General features: G+C 37.2%; 1 protein-coding gene across 4 annotated transcripts in view; it reads left to right on the plus strand.

Annotated features, from left to right (window-relative positions):
* COMMD10 (COMM domain containing 10) overlaps positions 1-25,166 on the plus strand; it is a 130,099-nt gene that overhangs the window by 15,111 nt on the left and 89,822 nt on the right. For all 4 annotated transcript variants that reach the window (XR_011736441.1, XM_071802126.1, XM_065861120.2 and 1 more), the window contains exon 5: positions 5,925-6,035. Coding sequence is in view for 3 of the 4 variants with exons in the window: in XM_071802126.1 (XP_071658227.1) it covers positions 5,925-6,035 (111 nt within the window). In the remaining variant the exon portion in view is untranslated. The remainder of the gene's footprint in view (positions 1-5,924; positions 6,036-25,166) is intronic.

Here is a 25,166-nt window from a genome sequence, read left to right on the forward strand (position 1 = left end):
GGGTAATAAAAACCTTTTGCTCTCTAAAAGTGTACATGTTATTAGGAGGTTTTGTTGCTTTAAAAAAAAAAGTGCAAAAAGACAAACAAAAACATAACCCAGTGATGATGGGAGAAATACCCAACTGAAATAATACAGTTGAAAAATTATTGTATAGTTGATTTTCAAACATTACCAAATGTAGCGATAATATTACCACTTTTTACCAATTACCTTTTGGCAGTACTCAAAACATTTTTTGTAATAGCAGTAGACTTCAAAAATTGCACATGCTAGTTTGCTTAAGGTATGTGTTCCTTTCCCATCCAGGGCTTTCATAAGCTTTTTCTTACCCATAAACATAGAATACTGAATAGTGCTACTAATGTAGAATTGCTTCTGCATCCTCTGCCCATCAGACTTGTTAACGAGAGTTCAGCCTAGAGGACTGTTTTTTTCACGTCTTAGACTTTAAAGTGAAATTATAATTTTGAAAATTCTTGCTATTTGATAAATGCTAATTGGCATTTCTCTCTCCCTGTAGAAATGCATACATTTGTTTTTTCGAGAGGCTAATAATGGAAATGCCAGGATCTTGATAATCTTTGCTGTAGCCAGTTTATTTATAGTGGCTTGTTAAATTATATTTAACCTATAATGCTGATTAATTGCATTTGCGCACGTGTTTTGAATATAACACAATGTAATTATTCTCTCATTAGCTGAAGATTGTAATTTCATGTTTTAGTATTACACAGAAGTGAAGTACATAATATTTTATTCTATTTAGGGAAAGATAGGTGTTCTGAAAGCCGCAAATCTTGCCAAGAGAATGGAGTTCAAGAGTCTGATTGAAATAATTAGATCTTCATAATACGTTACATTTGAGCTATAAAATGATCAGCTTTTCTGTAACTGTCTAAATCTGTCGGTTATGAAAACCTCAGTCATGTTGATTTTATGTGTCTAAGCAGTATTTCCATACTGCAGGCTCAGTGCTTTGTTTACTAATCATTACTCTCACTTTCTCTGAGGTCAATGCTTACAGCACTTTCTAAGGGACAAATAGGTACCAAATCATGGGTTACCCATGGAGGAGAAATAGTGGTTTGCATGGTATTATGTCATCCTGCTTGCATTGTGGTAAGAAGTAAGCTGTTTGTGTTACATCAGTGAGTTCTGAGGGCAATAATACTGATTTTCTATAGTTCATGTAATGATTCTTTATGATGTTAGATGACCTTCTAAAAGTTTAGTCTTCTAGAAGCAAGTAATTTGTATGAAAATTCTAGTTTTCCATTTAAAATTAAAACAAGCTTCCAGTCTTCATGGATGTAGAGACAGACAGGAGATGTGATCTCAGTCCAAAATAAAAAAATATCCCCTTTCCCTGCTCTGGTACTGGCTGAGCATTTAAACCCCTTTTTGCCTCTTTTCTCTTAAAAATACTGGACCCTGCTCCAGAAGTTTTGAACAGCTGAAACTGGAAGAGTTAGGGAAGACATTTTAGGTGCTCATGTGTTTTCTGAAATTGTTTCCACTTCCGGTTTTCCCTTTTTTCCCAATATTTCCATGTATTTTATTTTCTCAAATTAAAGTCTTCGCCAACATATTTTTTTTTTTTTTTTTTTTCAGTGTGAGTTTCTCAGTCACTTTGGCTCTGTTCTTGGTCCTTCAGGTTTGAGTCCTACAACCCGCCTGTTCTGGATGTCCAGTCTGCGTTCACTCTCAAAGCTGTAGTCTTTCATTTTTGAATCTAATAAACCTGTTTCTTCCCTGACGTTTTTAGCCTGAATGTCTCTGCCAGAGAACATTTATTTGATTTCTCCTTAAAGGGTATAAGATAAATACCTTTACATGGTTGAGAAAGGAGAAGTATTTTGATTTTTTGACAACTAATATAGGTACTTGTCATATTTATCTGATTTATTGAATTTCTTCTCAGTTTTGTTTTAATTTGTAGTAATGTTTATAGGCAGTCAAAAGTGAAAGCTAGGAACTGTAGTGAAAATAACAGGAGGAAGAGACAATAGTATGTAAAAACATAATGGGCTGTAAGTGATGAGGGAAGTGGTGGATTCTGTGAATGTTAATTTTGGCTGGTGAAGTCCTTTATTTGGTTGGAGATCGTGCCTAAAGTTCATATCAGAAAAGCTGTGAAAGCTGACGTGACATTTAGTGTGCATGGAATTTTTGCAGAGGGTGACTTTCACTGAGGTGTTTTACCATAGTTGTGTTAGATTGCTCATGATCTTGTCCTAATATGTAAAATACTACACTCTAATATGGGAAGTACTCTGGTAGACAGAACAGTGGGCAAGAGTTGGAAGCTCCCATGTTTTCCACTGGAGGAAAATGACTGTGGATATCATAGACATCATCATAAATTGCCCAGAGATGATACATTTATTTACTTGTAGCGGTGTTAGTGATCTATAGATGAAGCATAAGATCCCCTTGTATTAGGCAACATGGCAGCTCCTTAGTGTGGATCTGGGACAGGTGTGGCCGGCCCTACATTTGTAGGGGGTGCAGAGCTGATGTAGCAGCTACAACACTTTATCTTTTCTGCAATGGGTACTATGTGAGTGCTGGAAGGGAAAAGTGTGTGGGTTCTTCCATGCTTATTAGTCATGGCTGTTATGGTGTCTTCTTCAGAAGCCTGAGTGGAACAAAGTGGACATGGGAACTGAGGATTACAGGGGCTGTCAAAAGCTTTCTCATATCTTTGCTGTCTGGAATAATTTGCCATAGGTTTCCTGCAGCAGATCTGAAGCATTTTAATAGTGCTTACTATTGCTTTTATTTAGTATCTGTGTTTCTTCCTTTCATTGTTTTCCAGCTTGCACCTGTTTTTTGTTTTCTAAACATAACCCTGAGGTTAAATAAGTGCTGGAGATAACAGTGAGAACTTACAGTGCTAAATAGTACATTTTCAACAATGGTTGTTGTTGCAGTGACAAGGTAGCTTGCACATGTCTAAACTGCTGATAAGAAATTGTAAAAAGTAGCTAAAGATCTACAGTGACTAAAAACATGGCTTTATTTTCATGCTAGTTATAGAGAAGTACTTCCCTGCTCCCCTCAGTAAATGCTTTTCAGGTAATGTATTGCAGATTCTGGCGCCATATAGTCTCTCCCAATGTTGTATTTTCTGTAACAAGTTTTATATCAGAAGTGAAAATAATTTTGTAGCCCTTTCATTTTTGAAAAAACAATGGTCCTAATATATGTATCACTTTGTGGCTACCAAATACTGTGCCTTGACAGAAATGCCATACAGAAACATGTCACCACTCTCAAAAGGTTAATTGATATGTCAGGATGTTGAATGTCTTCTAAGTAAACATGACCATAGCCAAATACATGTTACATTTTTCTTTCAAGAAAATAAATAGTCAGACCATTTTGAAGCCTTAGGCAGCATACTGTTTGTTAATCAAATATTGTTCTCATATGGCTATATTTAAAACAGGAGAAACACATGAATCGTACAGGAAAACAAAGGAATTTTAAGGTAAAGCAGTATAGAAAAAAGAATTATGACTGCCATTCAGCAATAAACTCAGACCACTGTGCTACCACATATATTGTATTTGTTCTGAGCCCTCTACAATATTCGTGGATTGATGTATATTAAAATTGAAATAGAAGACATAAATTTGTATTTCTTTACTTTTGATGGTTTGTTTTTTATGCTATATACAGCCACTGTTTGATGGCTTTAGGAAAGTCTTAAAAAGTCAGGCTTCCTAGGATATTGTTCTTGTCTCTAATGGCATTGTTTTATAATCCTGGATAAGCTGCTAGCTTGGCTAGCTAAGGCTTGGTTTCCATACTACCATAATAAAAAGTTTAAGTAACTGATAGAAAGGCCTTTCTAAATTGAGGCCTGTGGGGCTTAAGCCTTAGGGACTACAGTATTAAGAGCCATCACATTGCAGATCTTACTCACTATCTGTTTTTGACCAGAGTGATTAGCTGTTTTATTGAAGTAGGTGGTACTGTTACCTGTCTCCTGCTTCAGGCTGCTCCCACCACTAGCCCGTGAGTCAGCATTTGGGTCCTCCTCTGTTGACGATTACCTATTTTGATAGGGTTCTTTAGCTGAACGTAACTTCTTTCTTGATCTAAAACCTAGAATAAGGCAAGATGCTTCTGAGAGAAACAGAGGTAATTTCTTTACTTAATTTCATTGAAGTTTGTGGAGAGAAAAATATTTTCCAGCTCTGTCATTGTGGTACAATTTTCTGGAAGGTTCCAGATAAATGACAGCACAGGGGCTTGGCAGACTTGTCCATTAGTGTGATTGACTTGAGCGGATACACAGGATCTGCTTTGGATTGTCCTGTAGTTTTGGGTGGGATAGGCAATGCCCTATTATTTTTATCAACTTAGATATAATCAGGTGAGAGGAAGTCAAACTAGAGAATTATGATTGAGAATTACTCTGCTTTCAAAATGTATAAAACTTGTCTTTTAAAGCATCTTTAGTGCATAGGCTGTGGGCATACTCTTACTAGAGCTACACCTACCACATAATGAGCTAGACCAGATTTACAGCATTTTAGCTCTGTTTGTGTTGTATGGATGCTTTCATCGATTTGATTAATGTGTAAACTTCCTTATTTTTACTACAGAATGAAGCCTGACTAGGGGCTATTGCAGAGCGGCTAACAGGCTGCAGGCTGACTTGTCGAGGTTCCTCCTACTGTCTTGTTCCTATAGCTGTACACATGGTCAGTCTGAGACTGTCTCTGTCTTTCTTTTAACTTTGTTTAGCCTTGTCTGACCTCCCTACCCATCTTGGATTGACACTAGTGATTAACAGGTCATGATATGTAATTTTCCTTTCCGTATGCTTAGTCACACAGCGTTCAGTGTTTGTTATGTAATTGGTATAATATTGATGCAATACACAAAAAAGTGCAATTTAGTGTACATTAATGTGTAAATGTAAATGGTATAGCTGCAATGAATTTTGGAAGTTCAGTCTTCGAGTTGTGCCCATTGAAGACATTTCTGCCACTCAGTTTCTATTCTGGCTTTCATCTACAGGTTACTGTCACTGTTGGAGGCAGGGCATGTGTTGGGTTCTCTGCTGAATTGTTGGACTAGTAGGAAGTTAAATGACGTGTGGTACACTTTCACTTCTAACAAGTCAGCCACAATATTTACTAGCAGAGAAAAGACACTTGCCAGATGTTAAGATTCATATTTCTACTTTTCTTTACTCAGGAAGGCCAGGTTATTCCATGAGAGACTTGTAGTTCTGTTCTTGCGTACTTCATTTATGTGTGAGGTATAGTTTGATAATGATTGAATATAATTTTAGATTAATGATTAAAAAGCAACTTGAGATATATTTTTGTGTATCTTTTGATTAAAAATTCTGTTGCTCACATGCTTAAGTGGTTTTTGGCTTTTCAGCAGTAACAATTTAAAAAGCAGCACCGAATTATTTTTGTCATTAACGTCTGTATATGGTAGAACACACATGAGTAGATCTGTTGATGAAGAAATTACCATTTTTAGCTGGAGGTGGTTTACCATTTATTGGTAATTTTTTTTTTCCTAAAATAAAAATAAATATGAAATAAAACTGAATCCACAACTTTTCTGGTTTTCTGGTAAGCTTCCCACAGGGAGTTTGGATCCTTAGTTGTGTGGTTTTTTTTTTTTTTTTGATTGGTTTGAGCAGATCTGAGGCATATGAGGTTGCTTTATTTCAAGTGGTCACAGGCAGTTTGAACTGATATATTTGGCAAGAGAGAAGCAAATCTGTCTTCGAGTCCAGGAGAATTTGCAGAATGTGCATTGTATAAAAATGCTTAACCTTTGTAGAGCCTAACATTGTGTTCACTGACACAGACCATTCACAATATTGAAAGCTGACCTGAGAGCTTCTGTACCATCTGATTGTAATGTAAATTTGTGTTTTATAGCTTGAAACAATTGGATGGCAGCTTAATCTTCAAATGGCGGAGTCCCTGCAAGCAAAACTGAAGTCTCCTCAAGCTGTGCTAGAGCTGGGAATGAGCAATGAAGATTCAAAGGTAAGAAATACATACCTGGCAGAGTTGGAATGAGTTGTGGTGATGGCCTTATGTTCAAAGTTTGGAGGCACAAGTTGGAACTCTTGGTAGTTGCTTGTCTTGCCAGAGTTATCATTTCTACGTTTAATGAAATTGTAGTAATCACTTAGAAATGTGACGTACTGATGTAATAGCGTATCTATTAGGTAGACTGAGAGCTGTGTTACCACCTCTTTGGGCTGTAACGTAACAGAAATATCATGGAATACGGTTATTTTAGGTCTCTAAAATATCTTTGTAGATAATGAATTTTTATTACATAGCATGTGATTCGTACTTCTTTTAATGCTAGTAGCTTGCAACCTTCTGCCATGTGTAGTTATGTAAGATATTACTGATCACTTGTAACCTGTCTGTGCTAATGATGTATTTATATGAACGATGACATAGTATGTGAGGCCACGGAAAGCCAGTATTTGGAGGTTTTGAGGTAAAGTCTTAAGTTCCATTATGTTCAATAAGCATGATTTTTTATCCATAAAATCTGTGTCTTCTGTTAGCTAGCATCTTTTAAATTAAACACATGAATTACTTTTTACCTTATCTTGCTAATAGAAATTGGAGTCTTCTGTGGTGTCTGTCAGAATATTCATCTATGAAAGAGTCAGGATGAAAGACTTGAGGGGAAAAATCAGAATTCAGTTCTGCTTCAGTATTGCATTTAAATCACAGTAATTTTACTAATGTGTGTGGAATTTCTAATTTATAGTAAAATAGAAAAGCTTTGGTTTATGCTTCTCACCAGGACTTGTGGTAGTTGTATTTTTTTCAGCAGTGCACTGCAATCTGTATTTTTGTAATGCAAATAGAGGAACTATACAATATTTTATGTCCAAGCTGCATTGGGCAGCACTGCATACAGATTCAGTTCTGTGGAAAAACAATTTTTAAAAAATTAGGAAAAAAAAGTCACTTTCACATGACACAGAAAGTTTGTACCTTTCATTTACAAATAGAATTCAGCAAGTGGATTTTTAAAATTTTTTCATCTCTATTTCTTTTTGTTGATATAATTAGATACCAAGATCAGAATTATTTTGCAATAATTACAAACCTAGAATAGACTTACAACTAGCATTTAGATACAACAGTGCTACAAGAAAAACATACTGATATTCTCACACAACAGACACTAAAATTTAAAAACCTGGGTTGGTGTGAAGATAATGGCAGGTTTTTTTCTGAATTATTACATCTAAGTATAGAACAGGTTTAAGATTGGCTAATATCTGCTTATATATTGACAGAAGTGTTGGAGCATAATTTTTGTTCTGTATTTTGCATGATCTCTTTGTATTAAGTCATCTGAAAATCCTAGATACTAGATAGTTGTCTTTTTCCTTCCCCGAATGTGTGTGCCTTTTGCACAGAAGTCTGTCATGAGTTTAGCATGTATGTTCTTAATGATTGTCTTAATTTCTTATAAAACTTTTGTTTTGTTTCTTTATGGTTCATGTATTTAGCTTGAATATTTTCAGGAAAGACCTGAAATGCTGTTACAGAGGAGCTTCTGTGAGCTGTTTCATTAGGGGGCAGTAGTGCTGTTTGTCACACTGCCTCTTTGCTGTTCTGAGAATACTCAGAATAAATTCTAGAAGTCAGATGTTATGCAAGGTGTTAAATGTTTACATTTCTAATATGTATGTAATAATAGAAGTTTGTCTTGCTGATCTACATAACTTATGTCTATTAATAGAAAACCCCTTGCCGAGCAAGGTAAATGAAATTGGCCATTGTTTCCACTTTTTCTAACTAAAAGAAATTGTACTAATACATTAATGTTTACTACAACTCACTTCATTTAAAGATCTTTTAAACAGTTCATTGTCAGAAGCTGACATTTAAAAGTAATATTTAAATTATCTCTCCGGGAGAGGTAATCAGAAAATGTGTGGGTATATGAATGTTATTTGTGCTTCATGAAATTAGAAGAGTCAGAGGATCTGCTGTATTCTATATAAATATTTATAGAGTGTATTTTGTCAGCTTCAGATGAAATGCAGAGTCCCATAGGTATTATACCATCAAAATTCAAAAGTGAGGCGGTCTTTGGTTCTTTCAGGTGATTTGAGCTGCTAGTGACATTTGCATTGCCCAGGAAATATGCTGCTTTTGACTAGTAGTAATTTGGGATCAGATCACATCATTTTTGGTAAACTCTTTCATTACAATTTTCTCATTATTTATACTCAGACTTTGAATTATGCTTGGTTTGCATCGAACAAATATTTCGCATATGTCATGTTAAAGTTTTTCACCATGGGGGAGTTAGTTAGGCGTATGAGTTATCAGGAGAGGTCACAGAGGTGCCAGCCTTGGAGATACTCAGGAGTCAAGGGGACAAACCCCTGAGCATCGTGACAGAAGCATGGGGTCACCCCGTGGTGAGCGGGGCTGCCAGCCCCAGCCTTCCAGCCCCAGCCGTCCTGTCATCTGGGCTGCTCCACAGCTCAGTCACTGGTGGTGTTGTGTATGAGGGCAAAATAGGGAGCTTTCAATAAGAAGTCCAATTAACAGTGGTTTCTTATAGTGATTCAGAATTTGAAATGCTTAATTGCGTTTCTAAATCTGAGGGAAGTGGAATTTCTATGAACTAGGCACACAAAACAAGCTGGTATTGTAGGAAACATATTTTTGAACTACGAGAATGTTTTGCTTCCATGCTGACATTTTAATGAGCTGAGGTGACATTTAGAACTGATGTGTAAGATATCGACTGTGTATTTAATAATGCTATTTGGTTTCAGATTTTGGGGACTGTTGAGTGACAACACAACAACCTGGGAATTTTTTACAGAGCATTATTATTTTTGTGAGATTAGGGTGAGTTGACCAGTAGAGGGAGCACAAATTAACAATCTGCTAATTATTTTGATTTGCAAACAAAGCTTGACCTCAAAAAGTACTGTCTTTATTTAATATGTTTCCTTCAGTAATTTATTTAATAGTTATCCACATAGGCACACACTTGCACATTCTTTCCCACTGTTAACAGTAGTAATTCCTTAGACCATCTAGTCTAGAGCATTCTAAGCAACTGCTGATGATTTTCTATAACCATAGAAGCCACATATAAAAAAAAATGTAGTAAAGACTGTAGAAAGTGTCTGAGGGTTTCAGAAATGTCACATCATTGGTACTGAATATCTTCACAGAGGAGGAGGAGTATATTCTTAAAAGAGTTTCTGCTATGCCTCTTCACTAGGAAGATCCAGTAAGGTACAATACAATATAGGTATTATTATTCTGTATTTTTATACATCTGTAGTTAACATTCATGCTTGAAAATCTTTAGAATAAATAAACTATTTTTACCTAGTGTTGTCTTTTGATAATAATCCATTTTTTTTCTGTAGATCCATTCCACAGATTTAATTAGAGTTATCTAATTACAGTTTTTCCTATGGAAAGCTTTGCTCTTTTCTTGCTTTTCCCTCTCTTTATTTCACCTACGATTTTATTCTTTATCTTCCCCATTAAGGGCTTCTGGAGGGAGCTCTCATTTATTTATTTATTCAATGTGAATGCTATGTATGCATTCCTTGTGATAATTCAATACCTTGGGTTTTTGTTCCTTCTTTATACATGTATTTGAAGAATTTTGTTACAGGATTTTGTCTGCAAATGCAAGACAAAAAATAACTGATAAATGTGCTGTTTTGTTAAATCTCCCAATGTAATATTTCTGAAAAAAGACAGATAATATTGAACTGTTACTATACTAATTTTAATTTATTTCCTTTTATTTCATTTCACCTAACTTCTAGATGCTTTGAAAGGGGAATGTAATGATGGAAATATTTTAAACTTTTTTCTGCAGCCCATCATTCAAAATCAAAATTAGGTCTGACTTCATTAGAAACTAAGATGGTAATACATATTAATCATTCTACAGAGCAAATAAGTCTGGAAATCTTAAATGATTATTTTTTACTTGCTAAAAAAAACAGGACATAGTTTGCTTTATTTGTCCTCCTAGTTTTTACAGTGTTTCTATAGATTTCTGGACTGTGAACAAATCTAGACCTTGGAGATTTTGCTCTGCTTACTTCAGTAAGCATGCTGTTCTGCTTCCCGAGTTTGTCATTGTGAATACTTTCCCCGTCTTTAACAGCAAAGCAGAGTGTATGAGAAGCAGAGCTTTTCTTCTAGCAGAGCTAGATGAATCAGTAATTGGATTCAGGCTGTAGATTCTGTGTGAAGCCTGTGTGGCATGCAGGCAGGACCTGCACTTGGACAGATATTTAAGGAGATAGTGGTGCTTCCCCTGCCCCTTCAGTTTAGCCCTTTGCTTCCCTCTGGAAATCACATATTTGAATTGGAGTAACAGTAAGAGTTGGTGGATGTTAGTGTTATGTTCCCACGCCAGAGAGATACCATGATGTACCCCCTTCATTTGCCTTCACAGCCCTCAGCTTTTGGGGTGATGCATTTAGATGCCAGTTTGTTGTTTGTTTTTTTTTTTAAATAGAAGAGTAATTTGTATCTTTAGTGCCTCGAAAAAAGAGGACAATTAAAAGACATGCTGGAGGAACTGTGATGAGGTGCAAAGACTAAACAATTTTGAATTGCTTCTCACTTTCATCAGCTACGTCTCAACCATTTCTTTTCCAATGAGGACATCATGCTTTTCCTTCCCAGAACACGAACAACCTTACATGTACACCCTTGAACAGAGTTTAGTCTTTTCATCAAGCAGGTTTGTAAGTCTCTAGCAATTGCAAAAATAAGTAGGACAGGTCTTAAATGAATGCAAAAAGGTTTAAGGATGTGATTGAGAGAAAAGGTTTTTTTTCATTCTTATTTAGAGGAGGTGGTTGGAGGCCTGGATAAGCTCAGACAACACAGTCATGGTTCAAGGTCTTTCTGAAGTTCTGTAGACAAACAAGGTTGCTGCTTTTGGCAAGGTACATTATGAAACGAATTTTGTTCTGAGAAGTAAAATCTAGTAAATATTGCTGCTGATAGTAAAGCAGAAACTTCCCTGAGAGGAGGTTTCAGAATATTGAGAAAATTCGTCTTATTTGTAGGAGCTGTAGTAAAGAACGACTGTGTCATCTCCAGTGTGTGGAACACCTCAGAAAAATGAGCCTGAAATTTATAATTTGCTTCCGGGCTGTCACATTGATCCAGAAAACTGTCAGAAATTTGATTGCTCAGCAGTGAGAGCCAGAAATTCTGGACGTGCAATGCACAGCAGTTCTTACATTAGACTGGTTTTGATCTACCGTATATATTTTCTCTGATTAAATCCATTTAATTAGAGGAAAAAATAAAGGTGCAATCCAGAATTTCAAGATGCTGAGAAGACTCTTGTTTTCTTACAAGCATAGAAATAGATGGCAGAATAAACCATGTCCTCTAAGTTTGACATTTTACTTAGAAACCATTTACCAGATGGTGTGACTCTAGGAGTATGCACTCACCTTTGGCAATTGTGCTGCAGGGTATAGTAAGTTATCTCTCTCCATTTGTGATCTTACATGATTTAATTACCCAGCTTATAGTCAGGATCTCTTTACAAGGATCTCTTTACAGGATGCTTATGTTTCAGCTGACTATATACACAATTTATGAATACAATCTATTAGACATTCATTTACAAACTCTGTAACTGGCTACAGCCTCTGCACATGCTCTGTTCCCACTAAAACACTCGTAACAGCTTTGTCCATGTGTCTTTGTGTTATGGAATTTAAGAAGAAAACTACCCCAGTTGGTCATGTGTAGTTGGTTACAGGCTTGGGCAACCTCAAACCTGTAGTTAGCACTGAAACTCTTGCTTCGTACAGAAGTAAATTAAATTGTCCATAATGTGAAACTTTACCATTTTCAGTCTAAATGAACAGCAGAAAAGTAGTTGAAAATTTTTAAGTTTAAACTTGATAGCCTGTTTCATTGCCAGGCAGAGTTAAACTTTGAGGCCCTGATGGCATTTGAAAACACAAAGATCTTTTTTCTTACAAAATTTATTTCTTGTTTGCCTCAAACTGGTTTTGTAGGCTTGGTCCTTCAGTCTTTTCAGATAAAAAACATTCATGAGATTAACTGCAAATTCTCAGACATCTATATAGTTTCTTGCCTGTTTTTCTCAGACAGTCTGCAGTGTTTTTGCAAATGAATGTTGTCTTCATTTGTGTGTAGCAATGGAAAATAAGCCCATTTTTTTCAGTACTTTTGCTATACTTTTGCAGTACTTCCTGGCAGTATCGATCCCCTCGCTTCTACTTAAGCCACAAGCTCTGTGGTCCCTTCACAAATGTGTTAAAAATTGGCATCTCACCCATGTCTGTTTCTTCCTGGCTCTAAGGTAGAAAGATAAGGTAGAGTAAGAAACGGGTGAGATGAGGGACGTGTGATTATAAAAGTTGCACTTTAACAGCAAGGCTCAGTCTTACATGCAGAAGAGTTATATTGGTGTTCTCTGTTACGATGAGGTTGGCTGCTGCCTTTGAGAATGGGGGGCGAGGGCATAGGAAGACAACATATCATGTTTCAGTCAGCAGCTTTCTAATGTGGATGTTTAAAACCAGATAATTTTTCTATTTATAGATACATAAAATCAAAATTTGTCCTGAATGTTAAAAGGTCAAAATTCAGAGGGTCATAAGGCCTTTAGATATATCGAGTCAGTAACATTTTCTGGTATTTATATCAGGTAGAAGTGGCTGCCTCTTGCATTATTTGACAATTAGTAGCAAGCAGAGACGAGCTGGAATATGTTCTTTGTAAAAGTAGGAGGTTAAGTTTTTATGTATGAAAGCCCTGATCTTGGGGAAGCTGTGCAGAACTGCCTATAAACACGTGTCTGTGCATTTTCTGGGTACCACTGGAAATGCTGCTCAGTTTTTCATCTTCAGCTTCTCAGTTCTTCCATCTGTGAAGTGGTGAACTTGTTAGTGCTGGGCAGCTGCAACCTGGAGACACTTGTGGAAAGTTTTGGTATCTATTAATCTTTCATTTTTCCTTTTAGGGGTTCTAAATGAAAAAAGTTGTTGAGAGATGTGGAATTTTAGAAAAGGAATTTCTGTGTGCTTTTTCTCAGTAGACTTATACTTCAAAATACTTTACATCTCTAAGACCCAGCTGTGTTTTATTTTCCTGTTGCTGGTTTCCATGTAAGGGATACCTGCAGAGGTCATTGGAAGAGTTACGATTGTGTTCTATAATCATGATTACTGCCCGTTTTTCATTTTTACTGACATTTCAGAAGCAGTTGCCTTGCTCTTCATTACAAGAGCGATACTTTGGGAACAGTTTGTGCTTTGCTGTTCGCTTCTTGAGTGGGAATGGAGGAGGTGTCCCCTTCTTAATGCCTTCTCCTCTGGTAGTGCATGCTGTGTTGGAGGCACTCTCTGTATATGAGGAGACCTTTAGCCAGAGAGAAGCAAAATATAAAAAAAGAGGGAATCAAAAGTAAGATCTAAATGTGTCTACAGTGTTTTAATGGAAGTTGTGAAGTTGCCTATAAATACCTCTAACTTTTCTAGCTGCACCATAGAAATGCAATTTTGGAGTCACTTGAAAAAGAGGTAGGTTAGTGACTTTGCTTGGGGCATCCAGAAAGAACAGTCTGGGGTGTTCAAAGCTTTAAGCTTAAACAAAACCACCCCTCCCCCCCCCCCCCCCCCCAAACAAACAAGCAAACCCAACCCCTCCCCCCTAAAAAAACAAAATCAAAACAAGCAACCAAACAAAAAACAACCACAACCAAACCAAAACAGAAAAGGTGATTAGATAGCAGGCTTGTAGAAGAGAGACACTATGATGTCCACACCTGCTTAGGCTGACTGCAGTTCTCCACCTGTTCTCTATATAGTTTCCTATTTATTTTCAGGCTTACTGTAGTTGATTAAAATTTCTTTTCTTACCACTGCATTTTACTTCTGCAGCTATGGCAGGATGGACAGAAAATAGAGGAATCTTTCTGCCTTCCATTCCTGTATTAAACAGTACTGTTTACTGAAACACTGCTCATCAGGCTCTGCGATCGGCATGGACTGAAATGGAACTCAGAAACAGGAACAGAAAAACAATCTAATACAGATGCCAATGAAATGGGTTCTTACTGTCCAGCCTAAGCAGTTCTTTAGTAATATGCATAAATTTTATTCCATTTTCTTCATAGAGTAAATAATGATGCTGATTTCATTGATCTTGACCTACTGAGGAGTATAGGCAGGAGTTCTATTTCCTTGTTTTCTCCAGTATTTCACCTGTCTTTTATAAGTGCACCAAAAAAAGCATACCCACACAAACTTATTGAACTTCTTTTTTAAGGTGTACTTTATTATTTTGTCCCGAGTTGTGTATTTTTCATCTTTAAAAGTTAAGTAGATGGATTATCTTGGAAACTGTGATATTATGTCGCTGTTTAAATTATATAAAAGATACTCCAAAAGGAAGGGAGGATGGGCAGGAAGGTTTAAGAGGCAAGGAGTAGCCACTCAGCCTGTGAGTGTCTTATTTATGTTGATTCCCTGTGCATCCCCTGAAAAGCCTAGCTGCAGGCTGACGTATTTTAACCCAAGTCAGACACTTTGATCTCGTTCTTCTCCTGTGAAAAGTCCTTGTTATCTTCATAAGAAATCTTGTAGACTAGAAGTCAACTATAGATAACTTCCGATTTGCAAAATGTAGTATTTGCAATCCGTTTTGCTTCATTATTGCTGTAGGGCAAGTTTTTATGAGCAAATTTGATACATTTTAGAAGTACCATAATATTTGAGGTATTTGTTTTCTTGCTGAGTGTCATGTTGCATAAATAACTTTTGCCATGTTATGTCTTTGTGCACATCAAATGGATAATTTTAATCAGTCTCTAGTTTTGTGTTTTTCTCTCTGCAGAATCAAATCACTTGATCTTCAGTTGCAGTATCACAGTATCACAGTATGTTTGGGATTGGAATGGACCTCAAAAGATCATCTAGTCCAATCCCCCTGCTGGAGCAGGAACGCCTAGGTGAGGTCGCACAGGAATGTGTCCAGGCGGGCTTTGAAAGTCTCCAGGGAAGGAGACTCCACAACCTCCCTGGGTAGCCTGTTCCAGTGCTCTGTTACCCTCACTGAGAAGAAGTTCTTTCTCAAATTTAAGTGGAACCTCTTGTGTTCCAGCTTGATCCCATTGCCCCTTGTCCTATCATTGTTTGCCACTGAGAAGAGCCTGACTCCATCCTCGTGGCACTCACCCTTTATATATTTATAAACATTAATAAGGTTACCCCTCAGTCTCCTCTTCTCCAAACTAAAGAGCCCCAGCTCCCTCAGCCTTTCTTCATAAGGGAGATGCTCCACTCCCTTAATCATCTTTGTTGCCCTATGCTGGACCCTCTCCAGCAGTTCCCTGTCCTTCTTGAACTGAGGGGCCCGGAACTGGACACAATACTCCAGATGGGGTAGACACAGCTATTCAAGTTCTTATATTTGTAAAGTTTTTTCTTTTGCCTATTTAGGCTGAATATTAATTGTTTTTACTTGCAAATATAGTTATGCTCTATGTCCTGACAAAATAAGGGCAGCTTCAATGTCAAATCCAGTTAAGACATGGACATTTCTAAGGCAGTCCTAACACTAAAGTTCTGTAAAATACCTGCCTTGTTCAGGCTGGAATTGATATTTAAAATTATAGAACTCCATTGCATATTTGTAAGCATTTACTTGCAAGCCTGAGTATAATTACATGATTTTAAAAATCTGTTTCACTGCCCTTAGGTGCTGGAAGGTGTCTTTTTTAATAGAGAGGAGAGGTGAAAATAAACACCATTTAACACGTATGATTTTGCCTTTTTAAATTTCTGAAGTGCAAAAAAGAAGATAGGCCAAATGGATTAAAGAGGCTTTCTGGGGGCAAAATGGTGGCAAGGAGCAGCTGCCAGACCAATTAGCAGAATCACAGAATGGTTGAGGTTGGAAGGGGTCTCTGGAGATCATCTAGTCCAACCTACCTGCTGAAGCAGGTTCACCCAGAGCAGATCGCAAAAGGATGTGTTCAGGTAGATTTTGGATGTCTCTGGAAAAGGGGACTCCACAACCTCTCTGGGCAGCCTGTTCCAGGGCTCTGACACCCTTGAAGTAAAGAAGATTCTCCTCATATTCAGATGGAATCTCCTGTGTTTCAGGTTGTTCTTCTTGCCCCTTATCCTTTCACTGGGCACCGTGGAAAAGAGTTTGGTCCCTTCCTCTTGACAGCCATCCCTAAATATTTATCACCATTGATAAGATCCTCTTTCAGCCTTCTCCATGCTGAACAGACCCAGCTCTCTCAGCCTTCCCTCATTAGAAAGATCCTCCAGTCCCCTAATCATCTTTGTAGTCTTTTACTGGATTGTCTCCAGTAGCTCCTTGTTTTTCTTGAGCTGGGGAGCCCAGAACTGGACCCTGCAGGTTACACCTCACTTTTGTCTCATGTACCTTTAGAAAACATTATGGTGAGGAGAATGATATCCAGTTACCCTCTTGGCTGATAACTTGCCAGCAGCTCCGTATTACTTAGACTGTTACAAACTAATTAGGTATTTTATGTGACAAGCGTGTCACCAGGTCTGCTCAGAGTGGCATAGAAGTCCGTGTTTCTTCATTTGAATTCAGTTCATGTTTGTGTTCACCATAATTTTCATTCTCCCCTATGTTCTGCTTTTCCTTTATCAGTTCCTTAAATGCATTTTTTGTGAGTTTTGGTACAAAATGGTACTGTTGAGGAAAAGTAATCCTCTTGATGATAATGAGTTTCCTACCAAGCTGGGTTAATAGCATGTTTTTGAATTTAAAAGCAATTGGATTGTTCTGTATTTTCTGTCTGGTTTGCAGAATGTCTAGCCTTACTTTCCTGTAACTTTTGCTGTTTGGTGCTGGGTTTTTTTTTTGGGTTGGTTTTAATTTTTTGTTTGTTTGGTGTGTGGTTTTTTTTTTGGTGTGTGTTTTTTTTTTTTTTTTTCCAAATGTGCAAACTAATGAAATTGCCATATCTGGCTTCCTGGAGAAGTAATATGTATACTCTTGAAAGAGTACAAAGTAAGCATCTCCTGTGTTGCTAACATCTGCCCTGCTTGAGGCGATAAATATACAGTACATACTGTCAAACAGTGTCAATGCTATGCATTTGTCATTGAACAGGTGTCTGTAACAATGTTGTGACACCCTTTCCAGTCATGCTTCAGGTGGAATAGGGTAGGTCATCACCTCAGTTGTATGCAAGGGTGGCAATTTTCACTCATTGTGCTTCCTGTTGTTTACAAATGACAGGAGTCTGGTATCTGGAAGTGTGTGGCATCAAAATTTGTGCCACTTGGCTTTCTATGAACATTTAGAAAACTTTAAAAGCTGTTATGACAACTGACCTTTTCAGAGACTAAAATACACAAAATTCCACTTCTTTTACAGGAAAACCACAACCCACAACATGGCCTACAGCCCTGGGGAAATCTTGTTCAGTATGATTATATAAAATCCCTACTAATTAAATAACAAATACATATTTCTAGGAATGCATAGAAAGAGATTTCAAGGGGGAAACGAAAATACTTTTTCTTCCGCATCGAGACAGATCCTGTTACTAAGAATACATTCTGAAACCTTGTAGTAGTGGAAGGACAGTACAAAAACAAACATAGAGCCTAAGCTAATGAAAATTGCTTGTCTAGCTTGAAATTCATATGTAAGGAGAAGCAACTTCTTGTTCTGACCCCTTGAGCAACATTTTTGAACTTGTATATATGTAATAGTAACTAAGTTGTCCAGAAAGCCCATGGGATTGAACCACGCTGGGGGGTCAAATGGAAGAGAAAATGGCACTGTGATGCCTTCTTGGTGAGTTTATAGCTTTCTCAGTGATAATTTCTGCTGTGCATGTAATCAGAATGTTAGGAGAATTGCTTTGAAAGTTATGTTTGTAACTGCTTTTCTTCCTCAACAACATCAGGATTAGGCACTGACTTTTTCAGTAATAACCTGATTCAAGGCTTTTTTGATGACTCCGGTGCATAAGAGAGACGGCAGAGTTTTAAAGAAGGCTGAAAATGGTAGATTATTTTTCCATCCTCTTTTCCAACATCAACAGATATGAGGAGTTGGGAGATGCTTACGCTTGGGAAATAGTCTCGTTAGAAGATTGGGAATTCGACAGCAAAACAAGTTGCCAAGGACCAGGTTTGCAGGCAGCTCTGGTTGGCATGTATTTCTTTTATTTAGGTACTTAAACACTGAAGGGTGCACTTGTCTCGTTCATGAGGTGAAGAAATGTATTATCCACTGCATTGGCATAGGAGAGTGGTAGGCTGAAACTTTCTGGAGAAGAGCTCACACCATACTTTGGGGGGCTGCCCACCGGTGGCTTCACACCAGAGATGCAGTCATACCTAGTAGTCTTGGAGGGTTTTGCAGCCTGAAACTGAGTACGGAATTCATTAACTGCACAGAGGAGTTCAAATTTATGTTGTCTTTCTTCTTCTATTCTGAATCCTAAATAAAGGAATTTCAAAATCTAACCATACACACTTGAAAACAAATAGATTTCATTGTTCCAGAACAAATTACAAATGCTGCCTGCAAATACTTGAAGTCATTGCTGGAAAGGAAATGTCTTTTATTAGAAAATCTTAGAGTACTCAGGAGAAGAAGGTTCCTTTGAAAATGCAGTTTAGGAGCAGGAAGAAAGGTGCCTGTAGATTCAGGAAAATCCTCGCGACAGCAGAGAAACAGAATTCCTAAGCTGTTTTTTCATGTCATTTCTAGGTCACTTTGCCTCTTCACATCCCCATTGCTGCTTCACATAATCACAGAATGTTAGGGATTGGAAGGGACCTCAAAAGATCATCCAGTCCAATCCCCCTGCTGGAGCAGGAACACCCAGATGAGGTTACACAGGAATGTGTCCAGGCGAGTTTTCAATGTCTCCAGAGTAGGAGACTCCACAACCTCCCTGGGCAGTCTGTTCCAGTGCTCTGTCTTCCCATCTTCATAGGAACAAACACACTGTGCTCCTATCAAAGAAAGGCTACAGATTCCAAAGTATCTTTGAAGTACTTCAAACAGCAGAGTTGCCGTCAAAGTCGGACAGAATTCCTGAAGCTGGTGTTATGTTTAAGAAGTTCTAATCCACATTTTCAAATGCTGTGTTCATGTAACTAGTATTTTTTTTAATTGCTGCTTCTGTTCAATGCTAAACCTTTTCAGGAGAACTGCTTTGCTGCAGCAGCGAGGAGTTTCTCTGTTGGAGCGTGTTGATGTGCCAAGGGTACTGTAGCCAGGCAGGCTTGGGTAAACTGGCACAGTGATGTCTGATGTGTGTGACACAGAGCAGGAGTGCATGAAACGAAAATGGGGAGGTGGAAACAATAAGGACAATTAATAGCAATGGAGGAACAAGGAATTGTTGTTCACTGAGTGCTAACTGAAGGTGAGTTGAACCTGTAGAGATCTTTTTGGGTGAGGTTGAGGATGGTTAACATGCAGGGAAGAGGTGCACTGTGAGAAGTGTTATGCCTCATGACGTGGTGCTTTTTTCAACCTGGTATCTGAGAAGTCATTCTGAAACGCTCTTGAAAGGCCAACTGTAGCATAATTTAAAGTTCCTTTTTTTTTTTTTTAGTGGAGTTGCTTTAAAATTATCATTTTAAACCACAATTCTATGCTCCTGTAGCCTTGAAGGAGTCACAAAGAACTTTGAGCCATTCTTTACTTGAAGAGTGAGGTCTGCTATGTCTGTTTAAGACAGAGTATGCTTTTTGTTGTGTTTACTGCTTTTCGAAGAGAAGACCTTGACACAGCTTTAATGGAGGGAATGCGATCCAAGGATGAGGCACAGACCAACAGCAGATCCTTTAAAGATGTGTAGAAATAGTAAGGCAAATGAAGAATATAACAAAACAAAGACAACAAACAAAAACAAAACCACACAAAACACACCACCCCCCCCAAGCCAAAACAAAACAAACAGAAAACAAAACCAAACAAAAAAAACCCCTAAGCCCAAGGAAGGCAGTTAATATATCTGTTCTTTATGGATAGACTGATGAAATGTATTTGCCAGCACTGGACATTAGAGGTGCAGTTCTATAACTTAGGCAGCACTGATTGGCTGATTCTGTAGCGCAGTAAGACGTTAGGTTGTGGGGCTCATTCTAAACCCTTTCTTCCCCTCTTTGCAGTAAAATGGTTTGTTTTCAGAACATTCCAATCCAACATAACCCAGCTTTGAATTTGTGGAAGTAACTTATATGTTTTCGTTAATGTGACTATTTTCAAGACGGTCAAACTTGCAAACTTGAGAGACTGCTGGTTTTTGTAGCACTGTGGCTTCAGACAACAGGAAGAAAGAAATCTGTTTTTCCCACTGTTTTCTGAAGCACTTCAGTCACGTGCTTTCAGCATTAACCTGTCTTTTTTAACTAAAATAAATAAGAATTGTGGACCAAACATTAGTCAACCTATAAAACTGTGAAAAGAGCTTTTCAGCTCTAAACTAAAATACTGTTATTTTAGTATGTGTCTTTACGTAAAAATAAGCACTTACCATTTTTAGAGTTAGGTGGAATTGGCATGTGTTTAATTCTTTCACAAAAACCCTCAGGGGTAGGGAGAGTGTAAATATTTGGAGGCCTGCAGGTTATTATTGCCACTGGAAAAAAGATCCAGTAATACGCTGTTCTGCCGACAGGCCTGGATCAGGTGCCATTGTGCATGTACAAAATATGTTAATATCCTCATGTTACCTCAGAGCTTGAGATAATTAAATTATTCTTTGGCTTTGGGGAAATAAAGGTTTTTTTAAATAATTTAGTTCGGTGGAGTGACCGTTTCTATATAATTTGTATCTAATTCTTATACTTCCATTAAAATATAAAGGGTTTTTTGGTATATTCTTTTTGGTAAAAGAACACTAGCTTCTTTACTGAGTGTAAAACCATTTGGAATATGTCAAGAATAAACTTTTGGGCTAAAAAAGTGTCTTTTAGTTTATCCCACAAAATCCCTATCAAGTTTAATTGAATTAAAATGTGTAAAAAGTAACATTTCATTTTGGCTGTTTTTTTCTCTTAGAAGTCCTGGATTTTTTGCCCAAACACTAATTGATTAGAGCATTCTGATTTGAGATCAGGCTTTGCAGGTATTAAACAACAAGCAGACGATGCTCTCGAGCACATTGGAGAGCACACTGTCCAGATGCACTGGGGAGAAGGAGGGTTCTTGGCTGGGCTTCCTTCTCATTTTGGATCTAGTACAGGGAATCAGCTGTGTGCTTTCCACCTTCTGAAAGTGGCATATAAAATACTGTTGAAGAAGGTGACTGATCTCCCCCAAGTTAAATGAATGCTCTACAGAAAACAAACAAACAAACAAAAACACCAAAAAAAAAACCCAACCCAAACCAACAAAAAACAAAACCCCAAAACACTTCCAGAGAGTGTTAAGGTAGAATACACTAATGTACTAGCAGAAAGATGGGTGAGGTGATCGAAAGGATTTTGCAATCATTTTTTTTTTTTGGTTATAATAATCCAATTTAAGCTTTAAATTTTAAATGAAAAAAGTAGCGAGGGACTGTAGATTTGCGAGTGACAGTAAAATTTGTTTTGCTTAGAATACCATTGCTCTGCCTGTGGGCTTCATGGAGCCTGAAGATCAGTCTGGAAATCCTGGACCAGGATGGAGGAGAAGGTTGCCTCTGGAACAGCCGTCCTGGGGAACAGCACAGCAGGGAATTGAATTTCCTTGGCTGTTCTTACTAGCATGGTAGAGATGTTTTTATCCTGAAGTTACCGATACAGACTCTAAACCTTCATGTTGCTTAACGTAAATGGCACTGTTTTGCATCTGAACAGATACCTGTGTCAAGGGTTCTCAAGTGTCCTTCGGTGCAAACACAAAAGCAGTAAAACAAACTGTGACTGCAGAGATAAGCCTTTGAAATAAAAAGCAAAGAAAAACAAAACCTCTTCCTCTTCTGGCTGTTGACAAGTGTGTTGATTCTCCCTCTAAATCCACAGAAAGCTCCAGTGTGTGTTTTCTTCTGTTGGAAGAGCTGCTGGTGAATGAAGTTCACCAGTCTCTCAGTTGGGCTGATGTCTGTGGAGCTACGCTGCAAAATGCATCTCTGAAATGAATTAGAAAATTAAATAAAACCAATGGCCTGGAAGTTTCTAGAAATCAAGAGTGCTTAAGTTTCCCGTGGGCCCTACAAAGAAATTTCACTGGCACAAAATGAAATAGATTGTGGTTTTCAGGTGGTTGTGAGTTTTTAGCATGAGGAAGGATGTGACATAGCAAAGAAAATACAGTTTTTAACAGTTAAGAACAGGTCATAGTTTTATATGGCTGTTGTGCTCGTGCTTTCCGAAATGGCAGTTGTCTCCCAGATCTGAATAGATAGCTTTTTGTTTTACAGATGTAGATAAAAGTGGGACTCTCCTATTCCTATGTTTGTGCCTTTAGTATTGCTACTACTACAAAAATCAGGAAGATTTTTTTGTAAGCTTATAAAACGTACTGTTTTCAGAGGCAAGAAAAAAAAGTGACTTGCATGAATTTATTAATGTTGATGCATTTGCATTTCTTGTTAATGAAGTCAGTGAGATGGAGAGACAATTAAATATTTCAAGAATTCCTATGAATTTAGAAAGCAGGAAATTGCTAAGCTTTTTTTTTTTTTTTTGTAATAGTGTTTGTACATGTTTGTTTGAAGTGCTATTTGATTAGGTTTATTTTTCTGTTATTAGTAGTGTCATTCATATGCTCTACCCTAAAACAATATAATTTTTACCCCAAGCAATTCAGAGTCTCAAAAAAACTTTGTGTATAAAAGTTTTACAGATGGTGAGCTTATCTCATACTACTGTAGCTGTTGTAAAATAATTTTCTCTTGTGTCCAAACATAAAGCAACGAATACCATAAGAATAATTTGATTTGTAAGTAAAGTGCATATAATTAAAAGGTACAGGTATGAAATAGGAATGATAACAGACTTACCTGACTGTAATGAACATGCATTATGAAAGAGAAAATAGGAGGGGGAGAAGAATGGAAATTATGGTAATGTCAATATGGAACGCATTTAGGGTAGATACTGTGCACATTAATAACAGATAAGATAAAATAGTTTTGGTTAAAGGATCAAGAGTGACGTGGAATGCATGGAATTGGCTGAGGCAGGAAATGAATGGCTGAGAAGCAAAACCCTCTCTGAGCTGCAGGAATTAGCCTACTGCTTTGTTTTCTCAACTAACAATTGATATGTAGCTAGTTGAGGAAATCATAGAAATAAAGGATCTTGCTTGTAACATGTGCAGTGATACAAAAAGCAAAAAATGAGAAAGTTATGCAGAAAAGATAAAAAGGAATACAGTGATTAAGGCAACCACAACTGAAACTCAGAGATTCTTGTCTAAGATGGTAGTGATTATTATGAAAGGATTTAAATGTATTCAGTTAGAATTTTAAATAAGATTTTCAAGTTGAGTGGAGAAGATCAACAACATCACTGAAAATGGCTAAACTAAATCTGGAAGGAATAGTGTTTGTGGTTCTGTACCTGGGAAGTTTAAAAGATATTTAAATTGTCATGCTGTAAAAGCATTGTCCTTTAGTAAGATGTCAGAAGTGAGCATTTCTGGGGAAGCTATATGTTGAAAATTTTCTGAATACTTGGACTTGTCAGAGCTATCCCTTCTTTGAGCAGGAGACTGGTGTTGGTTGGGCCAAATGACCTCTTGAGGCCCATTTCAAGTTAAATTATTCTGCAGTTATGGAGATATTTCAGTTACGAAGGTTAACTAGACTTTTCTGCAGAAGAGTCCTGAAAATGAAGCTGAATAATGTCGTGACTAATTTAGTGTTTAATGGGCTCTGTTTTGTTTAAACAAGAAAAGTAAGCAAGAGTGCCCTGGTTTCAGAGAGAGTCAAAAGTGGGACCACCCTTCTAGAGGAGAAAAGCAAACAGACATTAAATCCACAAATCAAAGAGTCTCTTTCTTAGACAGAATTGCATGTAGCTTTTCTGAACAGTTCTGAATTTGCTTTGGCTCTTTTTAAAAACCACATGATTCCGGTCAGTTTGTCACATTTTCCATTCTGGGCATAATGTTAAGCTGTCCAAGTGAATTTTTATTAGAAATGCTACTTAACAGGGGATGTACAAAAGTGGTGTGTTGCATTGCAGATGAGTTCTTCAGTGAACTTGATTCTCATTAAAATCACTCAGTTTCTACTAGATAATGGAAAAGAATTAGTTGCTCATAACCTGACAGACTTGGGACCTATGTCAAGAATTAACCAGTATTACTGTAGTTAGCAAAACCTGGGATTAAATTAATTATGTGAAACATGCACGATAAGGATCTCCTTAACAAGAATGAAAGCACTGAAATTAGGTGAAAACAACAGACAAGATAAAGGACCAGAGGCGCAATACTAGCTCTGTGCCTGGAGTGCAGATTTTGTGGTATCTCTATTTTATATTAAAATAGCATTTGGGCATATATTTGTGGTTGCAGTTACTCTGGGCAGAACTTGTAATGCAGGAAACAAACAGTCTGGACCTGGATTCTGATCTCATGTCAGTCTATATAATTATTTACTTTGTTTATTTTAAGAGTAATACCAGTGATTTGAACTTGTTTAGGACCAATAAGCAGAATAGCATTTCAAGGAATATTTTTTTTCTATTTATTCTATGAATCTGTAATCTGACTCCACATTTTCCAGAGTAGGATTAGGTGAGTGGGACATGAAGATTATATGTTAATTAACAGTGCATCTCTGAAAAGCTTCAGTGTTTTAAATGCTGAACTTAATTTGCTGTGGTTTTTTTCTAAAATCAGCAGTGTTCTGCATTAAGAAAGTACATTATTGTGATAGGTAACTTTGATGCTTAAATTTCCTAAAAAAGTCTGAAGTTAGTGTCTTGTTTTGTTTTGTTTTTTTTTTTAACGTGTTGAGTCTGAATAAGGTATGCATTTATAAATTCCTGGCAGGCAGGATCCATTTGTGCTGTACTTAAAATCAGCAGATTTTTGCCACAATTGGAAAATGTTCCTTTAGACTATTGCTAAATGTAGTTCTTCATTTTAGTCTAGCACTTCCATATTTCCTCATACCAG

This window comes from Patagioenas fasciata, chromosome Z, assembly GCF_037038585.1.
Source record: "Patagioenas fasciata isolate bPatFas1 chromosome Z, bPatFas1.hap1, whole genome shotgun sequence".
NCBI lineage: Eukaryota > Metazoa > Chordata > Aves > Columbiformes > Columbidae > Patagioenas > Patagioenas fasciata.